Here is a 15,942-nt window from a genome sequence, read left to right as displayed (position 1 = left end):
TCAATCGAGTCGACCAAATATCTTGTAAATGAGTTGTACCGTAAATATGATGTTCAATTGAGACCAACCGGAACAGAAAACCAAAATAAGCAACCGCGTTTCGAGATGCCATAGACAAGAGAGACAAACGCAATATGTTTGACAAATCTATATATAAATTGTTTATTTCACATTTGTAATAAATAACAAATAAAAGGATTAGAAATGGTTGAATTAACTACAGACAGCTGGCTGCACAATCATAGTAATCGTCAGAATCTGAAATACGTATATAAACATTCGAAGTGAAAATCTTATTCATATCTCCCCAGTCTAACTGTAATAACACATAGTATCTAATAGAGATATTACCTGAGTATTTTTATTAAACTGTGCGCCACATTCCTCTTGTACGATATTAAACGGTAAATATATATCTAAATGATTTACATTTGATCGTGTTTGTAAAACGATCCTATCTTCACCAACGTCTAAACTTAATGTGTTCGCACTTTTCTGAAACAAGGTCAAAATCAGAGAATATAAAATAATTCAGTTTACTATTTCGACTTAATCTGATCGTAAGACCTCTACTTACTACTTTAGGGAGTTGTATTTCAGCTACAAGGAATTCTGGATGTCCCTCAGGAGGATCTTGAACAATCAGATATTTTGGTTCCGTTTCTCTACAATAAAACACATTGTAAAATAATTGAGATGATTTCAGTTGGAAATTCATTATCGAACTGAAAGTTTGAAACGTTTTTTTGTACCTTGGTTTTGAGTTTTCTTTCATTTCACTGATGAGTGGTTTAGAATTTTTCGAGGCTATTCCTGACGGTTCGTATGGACTTTAAAAGAAAAACAAATTCAGAACAGTTAGACAAAACAATTAGATAGAAAAATATATTAATTTGACTGATTCTTACTTATCCATATCCATTATCCAAGGTTTGTGTTGACTTCGAACATTTTGCGGTTGAATTTTACCATGGAACTTTTTATTCTTAAGAATCTTCCATTCTAAAAAGTAAAAGAGTAAACTTAACATCATGATAAAGCGCTATTCAAAAAGTGACTACTCCGTGGAGGAAGGGGGGCAAGGGAGGTAAAACATTTCTCTTCCCTATGTTAACAATACTTAAAATTGAAAATATAATTTGACTGCCTCCTCTCCCCCCCCCCCAGATAATTGAATACATACCTCTGTCTATTTCTATGTTATATTTGTATTCTAATCCTTCTAAAACTACAGTCATAAAGAATCCCATAAATGTATGGCTTCCATTGACCTTCTGTAAGAAATTAGGATTCACTACTACATCATACGCAGTACAGCCCATACCCTCTGAAAATATTAAATCAATTTAGCGAAACCTTTCGACACCTGACAAGGGTCTCTAGTGAGTCGAAAAAATCATCTCATTCAGTATCATTTTAATTCTTATTAGATTAAAATAGATTTCATTTTTAAGGTTGAATGACTTACTGAGGTCTGTTTCTGCGTGAGGTTCTCCTAGACTCATAGGAACTCGATAGGACGATGGATCCAACGATTGTAAAACTTCAATTAGTTCCTCTTCGCTGATATCTTTAGCTTTAGGAAGCTGAAACGATTTAAGAGCATGGATTGAAATTATATAATCATAAACTAGTTCGATACTAGTTTAGCTAACAAAATACTTACACTTTCTTCTGTGCAAACATTTATGAAAATCTTCTCATTGTTTCCTTTATTCACAGATTTCACACAAAACGCTGTAAATAGATATAATGAATAAGTTGGCACCAAAAGGAAAAAACGCTTTAAAAAACTATAAAATTACGCAATAAATATGTGAAGTGATTGATACCTGGTTTAGGGGTGACTGTGTGGTACGGCGCTGCTGCAGCTTGTGGGATCCCTTCATTCTTCGCCGCCTAAAAAAATACCAATGTTATGTGTGATCAAATAATCAGAAATTTGAATTGAACTTGATAGGACGGTTTTTCCTCTGTAACGAGTTTTTATGGAATTTCTAATCGAATATCACGATATACGGTTAAATAGATATAAACATGGAACATTACCTCTAACAGTAATTGTTGGTATAGTCGCTCATCTCCTCCCAGCGCGTCTAAAAACTGTTTTGAATCGGTATCTGTCATTTTCTCTGCGAAAAAAATGACAAAATTGTTGACACTGTAACGAATCTTTATAGCAAACTTGTTGCGACCCGCAGTAACAATTCAATCAATTCAAATCAATTAAGTTTATTCTGAGCCTCCTCACGACCTCGTCGACGCGATAATGGCTGCTTCTCATCAAGCCGTTGCTGATGCTAATTCAGTGTGTAGTTTATTTGATAAGATGTCGTATGGCCCGGCTCCCGAGGCTGCTAATGTTGCTCAGGTATATTATCTGTATACTGCGTGTAATGACAAACAATTAAATGAATGTAAAACGTTGATTAATAGGAATGTATTCCATCCCATTATCAATGTCTCTGTTACCGAATTTTTGACAGTAACATGGACCCAGTGACATACAGTTCTGATATTAGATTTTTGAATTAAGTACAGTAGCTACAAATTATATGCTCATTTTGGATAAGAAGTTGTGATGCCGTTGCATTTGCTATCTCAAGAGTGCTATCTACCCTCGCTTGCCAGGGTTAGTGTTGGCATGAGCTTTAGCGGGAAGCAATCAAACCCTGGCAAGCGAGGAGGTTCGAATCCTGCTGTAGCGTGTGGGCAACACAAGAAGGCTCCAGTCAGTGGTCCTATCATTAGTTTATGAATGATCCAATAGGGTTCTAAACGAGATCCTGGGGTTCTAGTCTTGGCAATACTTCAAAGGACGTGGCCCTTTCATGAGGTTTAATGAACAATCCAGTTCGTCGGGTTAGTCTTGGGAAACCAAGAAAACCAAGAAGAGAATGACATTTCAGATAATCAAAGAAAAAAAATCACTGTCCTCTTAACACTGATCCATCACAGTAAGTGTTGTGGGATTGTCATCATCACGTTTTCTATTTTCAGGCTTGGTTTGATGATCATGGACGACAATTCGGACATTTTATTGATGGGAAATATGTGAAACCAGAAGGAAGACAATTCTATGAGAATAAGAATCCAGCTACGGGAGAAGTTCTCGCTGCTACTTGTCAAGGAACTCGAGAAGATGTCGATTTAGCCGTGAATTCATCTAAAACAGCATTAAAATCATGGAGTGAATTACCGGGTCATGTCAGAGCTAGATACTTATACAGGTCTGTTTAAACTTTCATCAGTTATTGAATATGTTTTTCAGGGTTATCTGAGTGCTTACTTTTATCATCAACCTTAATACTAGGAACCCTGCAACAACTGCTAGTGATTAGACTCAGGTTTTGTCTGATAGATGGAGCTTTCATATTTTCCTCGTGCTGGTGCTGAAGAATGTGGACATTAAAAAGTCTGTTCAAAAGACTTAAATGTTGAATGTTCTTCTCTTCTTGAGTCAGGAGTTGAATTAAATTTGACACCACCGAATTGTCACCTTCAAATATGCAGTACTCCTGATAAACAAGATTATTAGACTATTTCTATTTTAGTTAATTCTAATTAAGGACAGTTGCTCAAAGGTTGGTTAAAGATAACCAACCGATAAATACCATAGTAACAATGAACTTTTGATAGTCACTATTTCAACTATCCACTGTTAACTCTTACTTCTTTACCAACTGCAGCCCCATGTAGTTACTGTTTGCAACAAGCTTCACTGCATTGTTTTAAGTGTTGCTTTGATGAAGTTTTTGGCCTCCTCCACTTATGTTTCGATAGCTGTAACGCTGATTGAATAAATCAGTTAATCATTAAAACAGAACTGTGATAAATTACACGTACAAAACATTTATTAACTCCATATTTGTACAACGTTGATCTACAAATTACAATTTACACATAATTTAAAACGGTTATCAAAATATTTTACAACAGTCTGAACCAATAAACAAAGTTCTCACAACTGGCCACAAATACTATTCGAATATTTTGGTATAAAGTTTGAAGAACTTACATCGGTGTATTTGAATTGCTCGATTCATATTTACATGTTGTCTTTTTGGGTCCTCATCTAATCATAGGTCTGGACCCTGTTGATTAAAGTTAACAATAGGATGAATACATATCATTTCATCAGTTATCAACTGGTTCACTTTCGAATAACTGATCTTTCCCTGTCCTGCACATGTACAGTATCTATTGCAGAATCCAAAATCTGATCATTTGATTACAGAGAAGATTTACCGGTTATTTTATAGATCTCTCCCCCATAGATTTGCTTTTCACTCTTAGAATCATTCAGTTAGGTCTGTATGTTCTATCCTGAACTATCCTGTTTCTATAAGACTTGAACAATCTATATATTCTTTAGAATCAATCAGTTATGAGTGCAAATTTTAGAACTATCCATGTTCATCCTGTTTCAGTTAGACTTGAACTTTCTATTAACTCCCCTCAATCTGTCCCCTCCCTTCTCCCCCTCAATCTGTCCCTTCTCCCCTCAATATGTCCCTTCTCCCCCTCAATCTGTCCCTTCTCCCCTCAATCTGTCCCTTCCCCCTCAATCTGCCCATCATCTATATGTATGGATTGTTTTTATTACGGATTTCATCTTCATCCTCACTGCAGCCGCAGCAGCAGCAGCAGCAGCACATTGACTTCAGCGTGCGACGGAAATGTTTATAATACGACAAAAATAATAGAAACTGAATCGAAAAATTCAAATAGAACAAAACTTGAAACAGATCGTGAAGAGTATGATAGAAACTACTATCGGTGTCGACAATACCGACTGTTAGATTCGGTAACAAATCTAAAAATGTCCTCGGAGACGTAAACACGATGTAACAACCGATAAACGAAATGTAAAGTCTCGTCATGTTAGTTTCCTCGGCGGGGTTAACACTAAAGGCCGGTCCCGTGAGCGGTTGACGGTTCTCGTGGTCGTTGTTGATGCGCGGCGTTTGACGTCGTTTCGTCGACGAGACGAGACTCTGCGTAACTTTACTGAGTAAACACGTCAAAACGATCATTACGGGAATCGGTAAAAATACCGTAATACTCGTCAAATACCAGAAATACATGATCGTATACTCGGGGGTCGAGGCTACGTCCGATCTCTGAGATACGTAAACCGTTACGTTCGTCTTCGCGTCGACGTATTCGACCACTTCGTATTCCCAGAATCTCGGTAACGAACTCGCTAAACAAACGCAGTAAACCATCACTGTGCTAACGCACGCCTGTATCGGCGAACACAGCGAACGAGTTTGATTCTGAGTCAACGATAAAACTCTCTCCAACGACATCACCAGAATCAACCATAAACTCGTGTACCAAAACCAGTCGTTGATACTGACGAAATAACCGTGTAACTGTTGATAAATAGTGTAATGACCGATATAAAGCGGTAACCATAGAAACGCGCCGCATAGCTGCAACAATGTGCTCGATACGGCTAGTCCGGTGAGGTAAGTATCGACTGACGTTTGAACCTGTCGCGCTAGAGTTACTATATTGACGACCCCGGTGACGATACCGAAACCGATGATACTCGGGTGCGCCCAATAAAGTATCAGATGAACCATTTCCATCCATGTAGATACATCGTTTAACGGTATCGACTTATTACCACACGCCAAACAATGAGAACCGTGTAACTGATAATTCAACATGATGACTGAGTAGTTATAACAACACAAACAGCTCTTGAGATACCAGTGGTTTCTCTACTCCGTCAAAACACTCTCAAACACTCAGTGGCTGAAAGTTTGGAGCTCGTCGCGTCAACTGTGAACTGTATGTAGAGTCAATATCAGTCAATATCCCGCTGGTCTATTCTAACGCCACCTAGTTCCGATCTATAATGATTAATTAAACTGTGACACTTTGATCCGTAAATAGTTAATTATATCCTGTATTGTTAATAACGCTCAGTGGCACAGAGAGTCTGCTTCACTAACTGCCTCTCTCAGTGGCTGCTGGTCTCAGTGGCTGCCTCTCTCATCGGCTGCTGGTCTCAGTGGCTGCCTCTCTCATCGGCTGCTGGACTCAGTTACTGCCTCTCTCATCGGCTGCTGGTCTCAGTGGCTGCCTCTCTCATCGGCTGCTGGTCTCAGTGGTTGCTGGTCTCAGTGGTTGCTGGTCTCAGTGGCTGCTGGTCTCAGTGGCTGCTGGTCTCAGTGGCTGCTGGTCTCAGTGGCTGCTGGTCTCAGTGGCTGCTGGTCTCATCGGCTGCTGGTCTCAGTGGCTGCCTCTCTCATCGGCTGCTGGTCTCATCGGCTGCTGGTCTCAGTGGCTGCTGGTCTCAGTGGCTGCTGGTCTCAGTGGCTGCTGGTCTCAGTGGTGTATGTAGAGAGAGTCTGCTGCCTCTCTCTTTCTCTCTGTATGTTAGAGTCTATTGTGATTGCTGTGTCAGTAGTCCGCTCTCCGGGAGAGAGAGAGAGAGAGAGAATGTAGCTGAGCTGATTGTGTATAAGGCTCGAGGCTATGAAAGCACGCGAATAAAGAACACAAAAATACAACGAGATGTGATTGAGGTTTTTTCAAAGCACGACTGACGAAAGAAATTTAATCCGATCGCGAGCTATAGAATCAATACGCGCGCTCTAATATATCACGCAGACAATCCTCATCCACGACGACAACCATTTCTCATTAGTGAATTACGCAACAAACGTTTGACAGTTTTTTCGTTAGATGTCGTTCGTGCCTCGAAGCCTTGAATGCGTTCTATTTTGATAGAATGTTTATATCGATGTTTATTTCGCGTTGACGCCCACTTCACTGTCATCTACTCAATATCTCCAGCCACTTCAAACAAATAACTTATAACAATCCGGTGATTCGTGAAGAAGTTTCTGCTTTGATGTTTGTCATAACTTTGTTGTTATTCGATCTATTGATGTTACGCAACAGTTTTTGAAACTCACTTCATCCACATCAACTGACGTAGAGCTTATAACAAACTGGAGGGAGTTATCCACATCCACGTCGACTTAGGTAGAGCTCGCACCAGACTGGATGAAGTTATCCACACGCAGACTGTTGAATCAGTACTGAATCAATGATCAACTGCAGCGCTCTATCTCTCCTCTCTCTCCTCTCTCTCTCTCTCTCTCTCTCTCTCTCTCTCTCTCTCTCTCTCTCTCTCTCTCTCTCTCTGCCTCCTGTGTATTAGTCACTGCGCGCTCCATTACTCGCTATCAATTTCTCAGATTTGTCATTTTGCTTTGAAGGTTTATGACTGTGTTACTGTCCCTCGCAGTTAGATTGATTTCTTATCAATATGAATTATCTAAACATTGATATTTAGCGCGATGCATCAGGCATCAATTTGAATATTCATCTATTGTTGCTTTAGTGCTTTTCACTCACTCGCCAGTGACTGCATCTCTGAATATCGACAGAGTAATTGTAACAATGATTAATTGATATCAATTTATCATCTCATTATCGCAGATTTCTGCTTTGTTATAAAGAAAAAATTATAATTTATTCATCGGGTAAAAATTGCGCATTAACGGTTGTTGGTATGAGCAGTAATGGAACTGGGATAAGAGTTAGAGTCTGAGAATAATGTCAATGAATTCTCATCAGCTCTCATCAGATAACTCTCTCTCTCTCTCTGTCTCACTTATCAATTTCCCACAGTACTCATTGATGTCTTATGGGAATAGAAATGTGGCATCTTGAGCTAGTTACTATTGAGCTGGTAAATGATTTTAGATTAATGTTTGCCGAAATGTTCCTCTGAATTATCCGGATCCAACTGCAGAAATGGTGTTAAATATTAAGATCTGTCTAAGTTGTTAGATTGGTTATAGAACCAAAATGAACTTAGACTGGTCTTAAGTTGTTAGATTGGTTATAGAACCAAAATGAACTTAGACTGGTCTTAAGTTGTTAGATTGGCCATAGAACCAAAATGAGCTTAGACTGGTCTTAAGTTGTTAGATAGATTATAGAACCAAAATGAACTTAGACTGGTCTTAAGTTGTTAGATTGGCCATAGAACCAAAATGAGCTTAGACTGGTCTTAAGTTGTTAGATCGGCCATAGAACCAAAATGAGCTTAGACTGGTGTTGTATACTGTAGCCTTGTAGACTGGTATACGGGGTGTATAGATATATTCACCTGTCTGAAGCAGGTATAATAATCTGTGTTTCAAACATGTGTTGTCAGTTTTCTTATCTTTCTCTTGCAAGCTACTGTTTGAATCATGATTCCATTTATAAGTTACAAAACAAGTAGAGATAGCAGCAGCCCCCTCATCCCCTCACCCCCTCTCTCCTCTCCCTGAGTGGCTCAGTAAACCCCAGACAGTGTAAAACTAGTTTATATACATTCAGTACTAATAAAAAGCTTGTTATATCGTTACAAAGTATATAAATAAGTAACACAGTCTTAAACAATATCAACTTACATCAATCCCTATCCAACCATCCTCCCTGAAGACTATCGAACTATCTTTTAGAGTTTAGAATAGAAATAAAGTTATAATTATGTCGCGATAATCTGCTGAAGCAGTTTACACGTGGATAGAGGTATTAGATGTTAAAGTTTGAGATGAGCAGAGATAGAAAAAAATTTGAAAATGTTTGAGAATTCACGATTAAAGTGATTGATTTTCTCCATTATTGTTTGTGAAACTTGATCCGCAGATTCTATTCATTCAACATCTCATGATGTATTCATATTTCAGCGTGGCTCGTCACATTCAGAAACACCAGCGTTTGATATCAGTCGTAGAAAGTTTAGACAATGGTAAATCTATACGTGAAACGAGAGACTGTGATATTCCGCTGATAGTACGACATTTTTATCATCATGCAGGATGGGCTGAATTGATGGATACTGAAATGAGAGGATGGAAACATGTTGGTAAATATGCGATCCCTGGATCCGTTTCTACGGCTTTGGGAATTGGAATTATCTCATTTACGTCATTCATTACAAGTATCTTGATTGTAGAATCAAATATTAACCCCAAGAGCTCCCATTAGTATAGATCTGCACCCAGATCCAACAGTTTGGAGTTCAACTTTTTCTCTATGAACATTGGATGCATTTGAACTCTAGAAGTGAACTGTTACCCTGAGTTAACTTTGGCTTGGGAGTTAGACTTGAACCCATTGGTTGCATTTAAAACTCCAGAAATGTTCAGAACTGCAAAGCTGAGTTCAGAACTGTGGAACTGGCTCCAGAACTGTTGAATGTCTCCAGAACTGTGGAAGTGTCTCTAGAACTGTGGAACTGGCTCCAGAACTGTGGAACTGGCTTCAGAACTGTGGAACTGGCTTCAGAACTGTTGAACTGGGTTCAGAACTGTGGAACTGGCTTCAGAACTGTGGAACTGGCTTCAGAACTGTGGAACTGGCTTCAGAACTGTGGAACTGGCTTCAGTACTGTGGAACTGGCTTCAGAACTGTGGAACTGGGTTCAGAACTCTGTTACTGGCTGCTGAACTGTGGAACTGGCTGCTTAACTGTGTTACTGGCTCCAGAACTGTGGAACTGGCTCCAGAACTGTGGAACTGGGTTCAGAACTGTGTTACTGGCTCCAGAACTGTGGAACTGTAATCTATCTGTATATTTGTCATATATTAACCGGTGTATATATATATATGATATGTTTAGGTGTAATTGGTGGAATTGTACCGTGGAATTTTCCTCTGATGTTATTAACGTGGAAGATTGCTCCAGCTCTAGCGATGGGAAATACAGTAGTTTTAAAACCGGCTACTTACACACGTCTATCAGCGTTATTACTAGCTGAAATCTGCTCTGAAGCCGGTCTACCTCCCGGTGTATTCAACGTTATCACCGGCAAGAGTCAATTCGGTAGCATGCTCGCGTCTCATGAGTCGGTAGATAAAATAGCTTTCACCGGTTCCACTGAGGTAATAATAGTTATTATGAAGATAATAATAGTATTAATAACATTTACTTATACCACATAAAATATATCATATATATAATATATAAACACACTTCGGAAAATGTTTATTTACAAACGGAAGTTTTACGCCATACTTTAAATCATCTCGATCCATGTATATAGAAAAGAAGATAGTTGCATACAATTAGGGCAGCTCAGGCAGACGCTGAGGTAGTACCTGAGGTAGTACCTGAGCCTGAGGTAGTACCTGAGGTAGTACCTGAGCCTGAGGTAGTAGCTGAGGTAGTACCTGAGCCTGAGATAGTAGCTGAGTTAGTACCTGAGCCTGAGGTAGTACCTGAGCCTGAGATAGTAGCTGAGGTAGTACCTGAGCCTGAGGTAGTAGCTGAGGTAGTACCTGAGCCTGAGGTAGTAGCTGAGCCTGAGATAGTAGCTGAGGTAGTACCTGAGCCTGAGGTAGTAGCTGAGGTAGTACCTGAGCCTGAGGTAGTACCTGAGCCTGAGATAGTAGCTGAGGTAGTACCTGAGCCTGAGGTAGTAGCTGAGGTAGTACCTGAGCCTGAGGTAGTACCTGAGCCTGAGATAGTAGCTGAGGTAGTACCTGAGCCTGAGGTAGTAGCTGAGGTAGTACCTGAGCCTGAGGTAGTAGCTGAGTTAGTACCTGAGCCTGAGGTAGTACCTGAGCCTGAGGTAGTACCTGAGCCTGAGATAGTACCTGAGCCTGAGATAGTAGCTGAGGTAGTACCTGAGCCTGAGGTAGTGCCACATGACGCAGTTATAATTAGTTATTTATCTCTTCTCAAACATGACTCATCGTCTTCTTACTACAAATCTTCTTTGCCGATGAAAATGATGAATAATAAATCTCTCTCTTGTAGATTGGAAAAACCCTTCGACAGCTAACGGCAGGAACCGGTAAGAAGATATCGCTAGAATTAGGCGGTAAATCCCCGTTCATCGTGTTTGAAAGTGCTGATTTGGATTCCGCGATCGAAGGAGTGATTGATGCGATATATTTTAATCAAGGACAGGTTATTATTATTCCTTACAAACATCAACATCGAAATAAGATACTGAACAATCATCTCTAGACTTACATATTGCGATATTGCGATATTGCAGTAGTTTTGGTGCAGACCGAGGCTTTGCTGGCCAGTTGCGCAGTCATGGCTTAGATTTAAGAGCAGTATAAACTCATCTTAGTTCTATTAATAGCAAATCTAACAATTTAAGACTATTTGGGGCTTATATCACGACTGTGCGACTGGTCCCTGATGCTTTGAAATACAGTTAAACTTGCTGCATAAGTCTTACGCTTAGTGAATTGAATTGGAAATACAAATTGAGACTAAAGATGACTTCAGTGACGACACTATTGCGGTAGTCATTGTTCGGTTTCGCAGTCAAAGCGTTAATATTTCGTCCTTATAGAAAATGACACAGAGTTGTTTTGTTGTTATCGTCAGGTCTGCAGCGCTGGATCGAAACTGATCGTACAAGAATCAATCGCAGATGTTTTCATCAATAAACTGAAAGAGAGAATGACTCACTTGAGACTCGGGCATAATTTAGATAAATCTATAGATATGGGAGCAGTAGTTGATGAATCGCAGCGTAAATCAGTCGAACAGTTTGTCGAAAGTGCTCGGTCTGAAGGTGCTGAGGTAATCATTGCGGATAAACCTATGAGTCATATCTGAGACTTTTGAGTCAAAATCGTTACATTTTATATCAATTGACTTCCCCGACTGTGGAACTGAACTAGTTCCACAGTTGTGAGTTCAAATCTGACTCTAATATTTGGAATTAAACTAATTTTAACTCTACTATAGAGTCAAAGATATTTGTCCTAGTTCATGTAAAACCCCTGAGTGAAATGTGATCTTTTTGATTTCGATGACTGTGTAAATGACTCCTAATTCATGAAACTCATAATGTTCATATTGTTTTAAAGGTTTTCCAAGTGAATTCGACTAAACCGACAACAGGATGTTACTATCCCCCAACACTTATAACTAAAGTACAAACATCGTCTAGAGTTGTGATGGAAGAGGTAGAAATAATCTTACACATTCCTAAATGATTCTCATCAAAATGAATATTAAAATCAGGGGTGGATTCAGAATTGGAAACTGCACAAAATTCTATACTACAAAAGTGATATTTTTTACAAATCATCAAATTTTTGAAAACATTTTTTTTTACTACAGGTATTTTTGGTTCCGACGTCATTCGCGAAAAATAGGGCCCTAAATCATTTCTCATCAAAGCAAATGTAAAGATTATACATTTTGTGTTAATATATTTTGTAACAGATATTTGGCCCGGTTGCCGTGTTACTGACTTTCCGTACGGCGAAAGAAGCCGTAAACATCGCGAATAATACGCTATACGGATTAGGAGGAAGCGTTTGGACGGAGAAGATTAGTCTAGGATTAGAAGTCGCTAATCTGATTAAAGCAGGAGCTGTATGGATTAACTGTCATAATATGTTTGATGCAGCTGCAGGATTCGGTGGATATAAACAAAGTGGATTCGGAAGAGATGGGGGCAAAGAGGTATTCAATCAATTCTACTGCTTTCAGTGCAGCAAAGAGCTGCATTTCAGGCAGAATACCGATCCTCAGGAGCCTGTTAAACTGTCATGACTTGAATCCAAAAGTGATCTTAAATCATTATTAGACTGGTGTTAGATTAGTTAAATCACTCATGACTGTGCAACTGTCCCTGAGGAGTATTTATTTGAATTTAAAATTATGTAATTGATTAATTCTTACTCTGAAGATGATTGGAAGTATTCTACCTGAAATGTTAGATCTGTTACTTGTTCTTTTGGCAGTTTTTCTTTTACTACCAGTTTATGAATGTTCTATTAGTCTAATTCAGTCTCTACTGCTTTCTCTATATCTTGATTTGTTTGAAAGGGTTTATTTGAATATGTGATGCCAGCCTGGGATGAAATAGCTAAACCGAACGTAGGTGAAGTGAATATGAAAACGTTTGGTGCTGTATCAACCAGTGGACGACCAACTCCTGATGCATTATTACCTCAAATAAACAGTTCTGGAGCTGCTATACCCAGGTAAAATTTGAATGTCGAATTTATTAAAAGCCTGGTTCCTCTGACAAACGAAAACTCTTTGATAATTTTAAGATAAAACCAAAATAGAATTTACAAAATTCATTGTGAAAAATGATGTAATCCAACACAATCGCTGAGTCAATTCAGCCTCATCAGGTATGATATAAGATATCAAATAAACTAAATGTACAGATGGGTTAAATAAAAGTCTACGATTTTAAGATGAAGAAATTAGATCAATTTGAGAGTTAAACCCTTTTTAGTGAAACTGGTCCCAGGTATAAAAGAATTACAACTGGTTAATTGACTCACAACTGTAAAACTGGTGGGTCCTGGCTGTTATCCCTAGGATTGAAGGTAGTGATTTTATTGTACAAATGTATTCATTGTAGCATTGATAGAACGTATAAACTGTATTATGGAGGAGCTCAGAAACGTCCGGACGGACAATACGTTAGAGAGATAAAAGGTTCCGATGGTAAAGTGCTCAGTCATGTTCCTGACAGTAATAGGAAGGATGTGAGAAACGCAGTAGAAGCAGCGCATAAAGCATCATCCGGGTCAGTTCGGTCACAACTTCTAAATTGTTTTCTCCTAAAACTCACGACTGTCGCTGTTATTCATGGGAAAATGCTGAATTGATTATTTTGTAGATGGGGAAAACGCGCCGCCCACAATCGAGCTCAAATTGTTTACTATTTAGCTGAGAATATAGAAGTACGAAGGGATGAATTCGCGCGTCAGTTGGAGAGAATGACCGGTCGGAGTTTGGAGAGCTGTTTGGAAGAGGTCGATCTCGCTGTTCGACGGTTGTTTTACTACGGAGCGTACGCCGATAAATACGGCGGAACTATTCAGGTATTTCATCTAATAACGCGATAAATTGATGAAGTATTCAGGAATGTTTTGGGGGATGGAGCAGCAACGACTTGCAGTTAACCTGTCTTGAGGGAGTACAGTAAACTTTCTATTTCCCTGATTCCCAACATGCTACTGAGTAAGGGGTGGAGAATTAACCCACTAAGATTGAAAATTAATGAGTTAACAATGAATACAATATGTTTAACAGGAAACTACACTTTATGGTGTAACAGCAAAGATTCATGAACCAGTAGGTGTAATTGGTATCGCGTGTCCTGATGAATTTCCTCTGCTAGGATTCGTGTCTCTGTTAGCACCTGCAATTATACGTGGAAATGTCGTCGTCATCGTTCCTAGTCAGAAACATCCTCTATCTGCCCTTGACCTATATCAGGTATGACCTTCAATCTCGTCAATATATCTTTGTTAATCAGTGTATCGATCTACAGCCATGGACCTTTCCCTCACACGTTCAATTCGTTATCACATCTCTTCCATTTTGTGACACATGTTTAATTGAAAATGAACTTCAAACACCAGACATTCAGTGAGACATTTTATCAGCACACTTTCAATAACTGATCGTCCACACCTCACATGTGTTCAGAACTTCATCTGAGACATTTTTAATTGAAAATGAAGTACAAACACCAGACATTCAGACATTTTATCAGCTCACTTTAAAAAACTGATCGTTCATATGTGGAGAATGGTTAAGGGCTGCAGATAGATGCATATGAATAAAGAATTTGTATTGAAACAAACTGAAAGTTGTCATATAAACAATAAGTGTATATTTATTTCTCCTCTTGATGTCTAATATTTCAGGTGTTTGAGACATCCGATGTTCCCGGTGGAGTTATAAACATTCTAACCGGTGATCGAGATCATGTTTCTAAATACCTCACCGAGCACCAGGATGTCGACGCTATGTGGTATTTCGGTTCGGCCGAAGGTTCTAAATTTGTCGAATTCGTTTCGGCCGAGAATTTGAAACGAACATTCGTGAATTACGGTAAAACGAGAGATTGGACGAACGGCGTTCAAGGTCAGGGGGAGGAATTCCTCTATCATTCAATTCAGGTGAAAAATATCTGGATTCCAATGGGCGACATCTTCGCTAACTAAACCACTGCCAATCATGTATCAATCTGCGGTCTGCTCCCATTCTTCCAATTTGTTATCATCCATGAATTCCAAACACCTGGGCCCAGTTGCACAGTCGTGATTTAAGTCCAAAAGTGGTCTTAAATCTTAAGACTGGTCTTAAGTTGTTAGATTGGTTATAGAACCAAGTTGGTCTTAGACTGCTGCCTTGACTATGTAACTGGCCCAAGATATTATTCAAAAACTGACTACTATAGCGGTTCCAGGCTGCAGATTGCTAGATGGATGAATTAAAGGCCACGGTGTTTTAAATGATTGATTACAGTATTAAACTTAACTACAGATATTTAGGGAGAGCTTCCTATGAACAAATATAATAATGTGGTGTCTGGGTTCAAAATGTGCTGGGAAAACTGACTTGTGTGCTGGGATCATTGACAATGAATATATACAATATTATACTTTATCTGATTTATACATATCCTGTAAACTTGTAATATATATGTACTAGTCCTAAATGTGCTCGAATAGAAACTGCTGTCGGTAGCTGGTGAAAATTGTCATTGAAACCACCTCCTGTTCAAACTGACAAACTGTATTAAAATTGATTTTTTTTTTGAATTTTTATTTTGATTCTATTAAGCTACTAGAAGTAATGATGCCAAATTTTTGTTTTGAAAATAAATTACATTTGATGACGATAATGCTCTAAATGACTCGTGGTTATTCATCTGAATGCCTCATTTTGTACCCTACGACAGCCTCTACAACTGTTTGCTGTTGAGATAGGTGGGTGTGGCCCAATGCTGCCATCATCAACCCGGAGGATATCATCCGGGATCAGAATGAAATATTGGGTTCGAACCTAGGACACGCCTGTTTTGGATTTTCCATATTCCAAACAACTCTGAATCAGAATCAAGTCGACCAGTTTTAATGAAAATTGACTATGATTGGTTGGTTTATCAACCTGTCACAAAAAAAGACG

At 38.9% G+C, this 15,942-nt stretch overlaps 3 protein-coding genes across 3 annotated transcripts; 1 reads left to right on the top strand and 2 right to left on the bottom strand.

The window, feature by feature from the left end:
- Positions 1–159: 159 nt before the first annotated feature.
- On the bottom strand, positions 160–2,149 carry LOC141914870 (PIH1 domain-containing protein 1-like). Its single transcript, XM_074806200.1, has 10 exons — positions 2,050–2,149; positions 1,833–1,899; positions 1,667–1,737; positions 1,469–1,586; positions 1,184–1,327; positions 909–1,002; positions 753–830; positions 578–665; positions 352–495; positions 160–258 (listed from the first exon to the last, which is right to left on the bottom strand). Exons 1-10 carry the CDS (start codon positions 2,125–2,127, stop codon positions 214–216), a joined length of 927 nt encoding a protein of 308 aa, XP_074662301.1. The 5' UTR covers positions 2,128–2,149; the 3' UTR covers positions 160–213.
- Positions 2,150–2,249: 100 nt separating this feature from the next.
- On the top strand, positions 2,250–15,652 carry LOC141911795 (aldehyde dehydrogenase family 16 member A1-like). The gene is made up of 13 exons (XM_074802851.1): positions 2,250–2,371; positions 3,001–3,230; positions 8,709–8,887; positions 9,643–9,905; positions 10,783–10,935; positions 11,371–11,568; positions 11,859–11,957; positions 12,220–12,462; positions 12,829–12,986; positions 13,379–13,546; positions 13,640–13,844; positions 14,056–14,241; positions 14,676–15,652. The coding sequence occupies exons 1-13, from the start codon at positions 2,270–2,272 to the stop codon at positions 14,973–14,975; spliced, it is 2,484 nt and encodes an 827-aa protein (XP_074658952.1). The 5' UTR covers positions 2,250–2,269; the 3' UTR covers positions 14,976–15,652.
- Positions 4,577–5,911, bottom strand: LOC141911805 (uncharacterized). The gene has a single exon (XM_074802861.1). The coding sequence runs from the start codon at positions 5,676–5,678 to the stop codon at positions 4,581–4,583; it is 1,098 nt and encodes a 365-aa protein (XP_074658962.1). The 5' UTR covers positions 5,679–5,911; the 3' UTR covers positions 4,577–4,580.
- Positions 15,653–15,942: the final 290 nt, after the last annotated feature.

This window comes from Tubulanus polymorphus, chromosome 1 (genome assembly GCF_964204645.1).
Source record: "Tubulanus polymorphus chromosome 1, tnTubPoly1.2, whole genome shotgun sequence".
In the NCBI taxonomy this organism is placed as follows: domain Eukaryota; kingdom Metazoa; phylum Nemertea; class Palaeonemertea; order Tubulaniformes; family Tubulanidae; genus Tubulanus; species Tubulanus polymorphus.
Note: the sequence above shows the minus strand (reverse complement) of the source record. Positions and strands in the feature narration are given on the sequence as shown.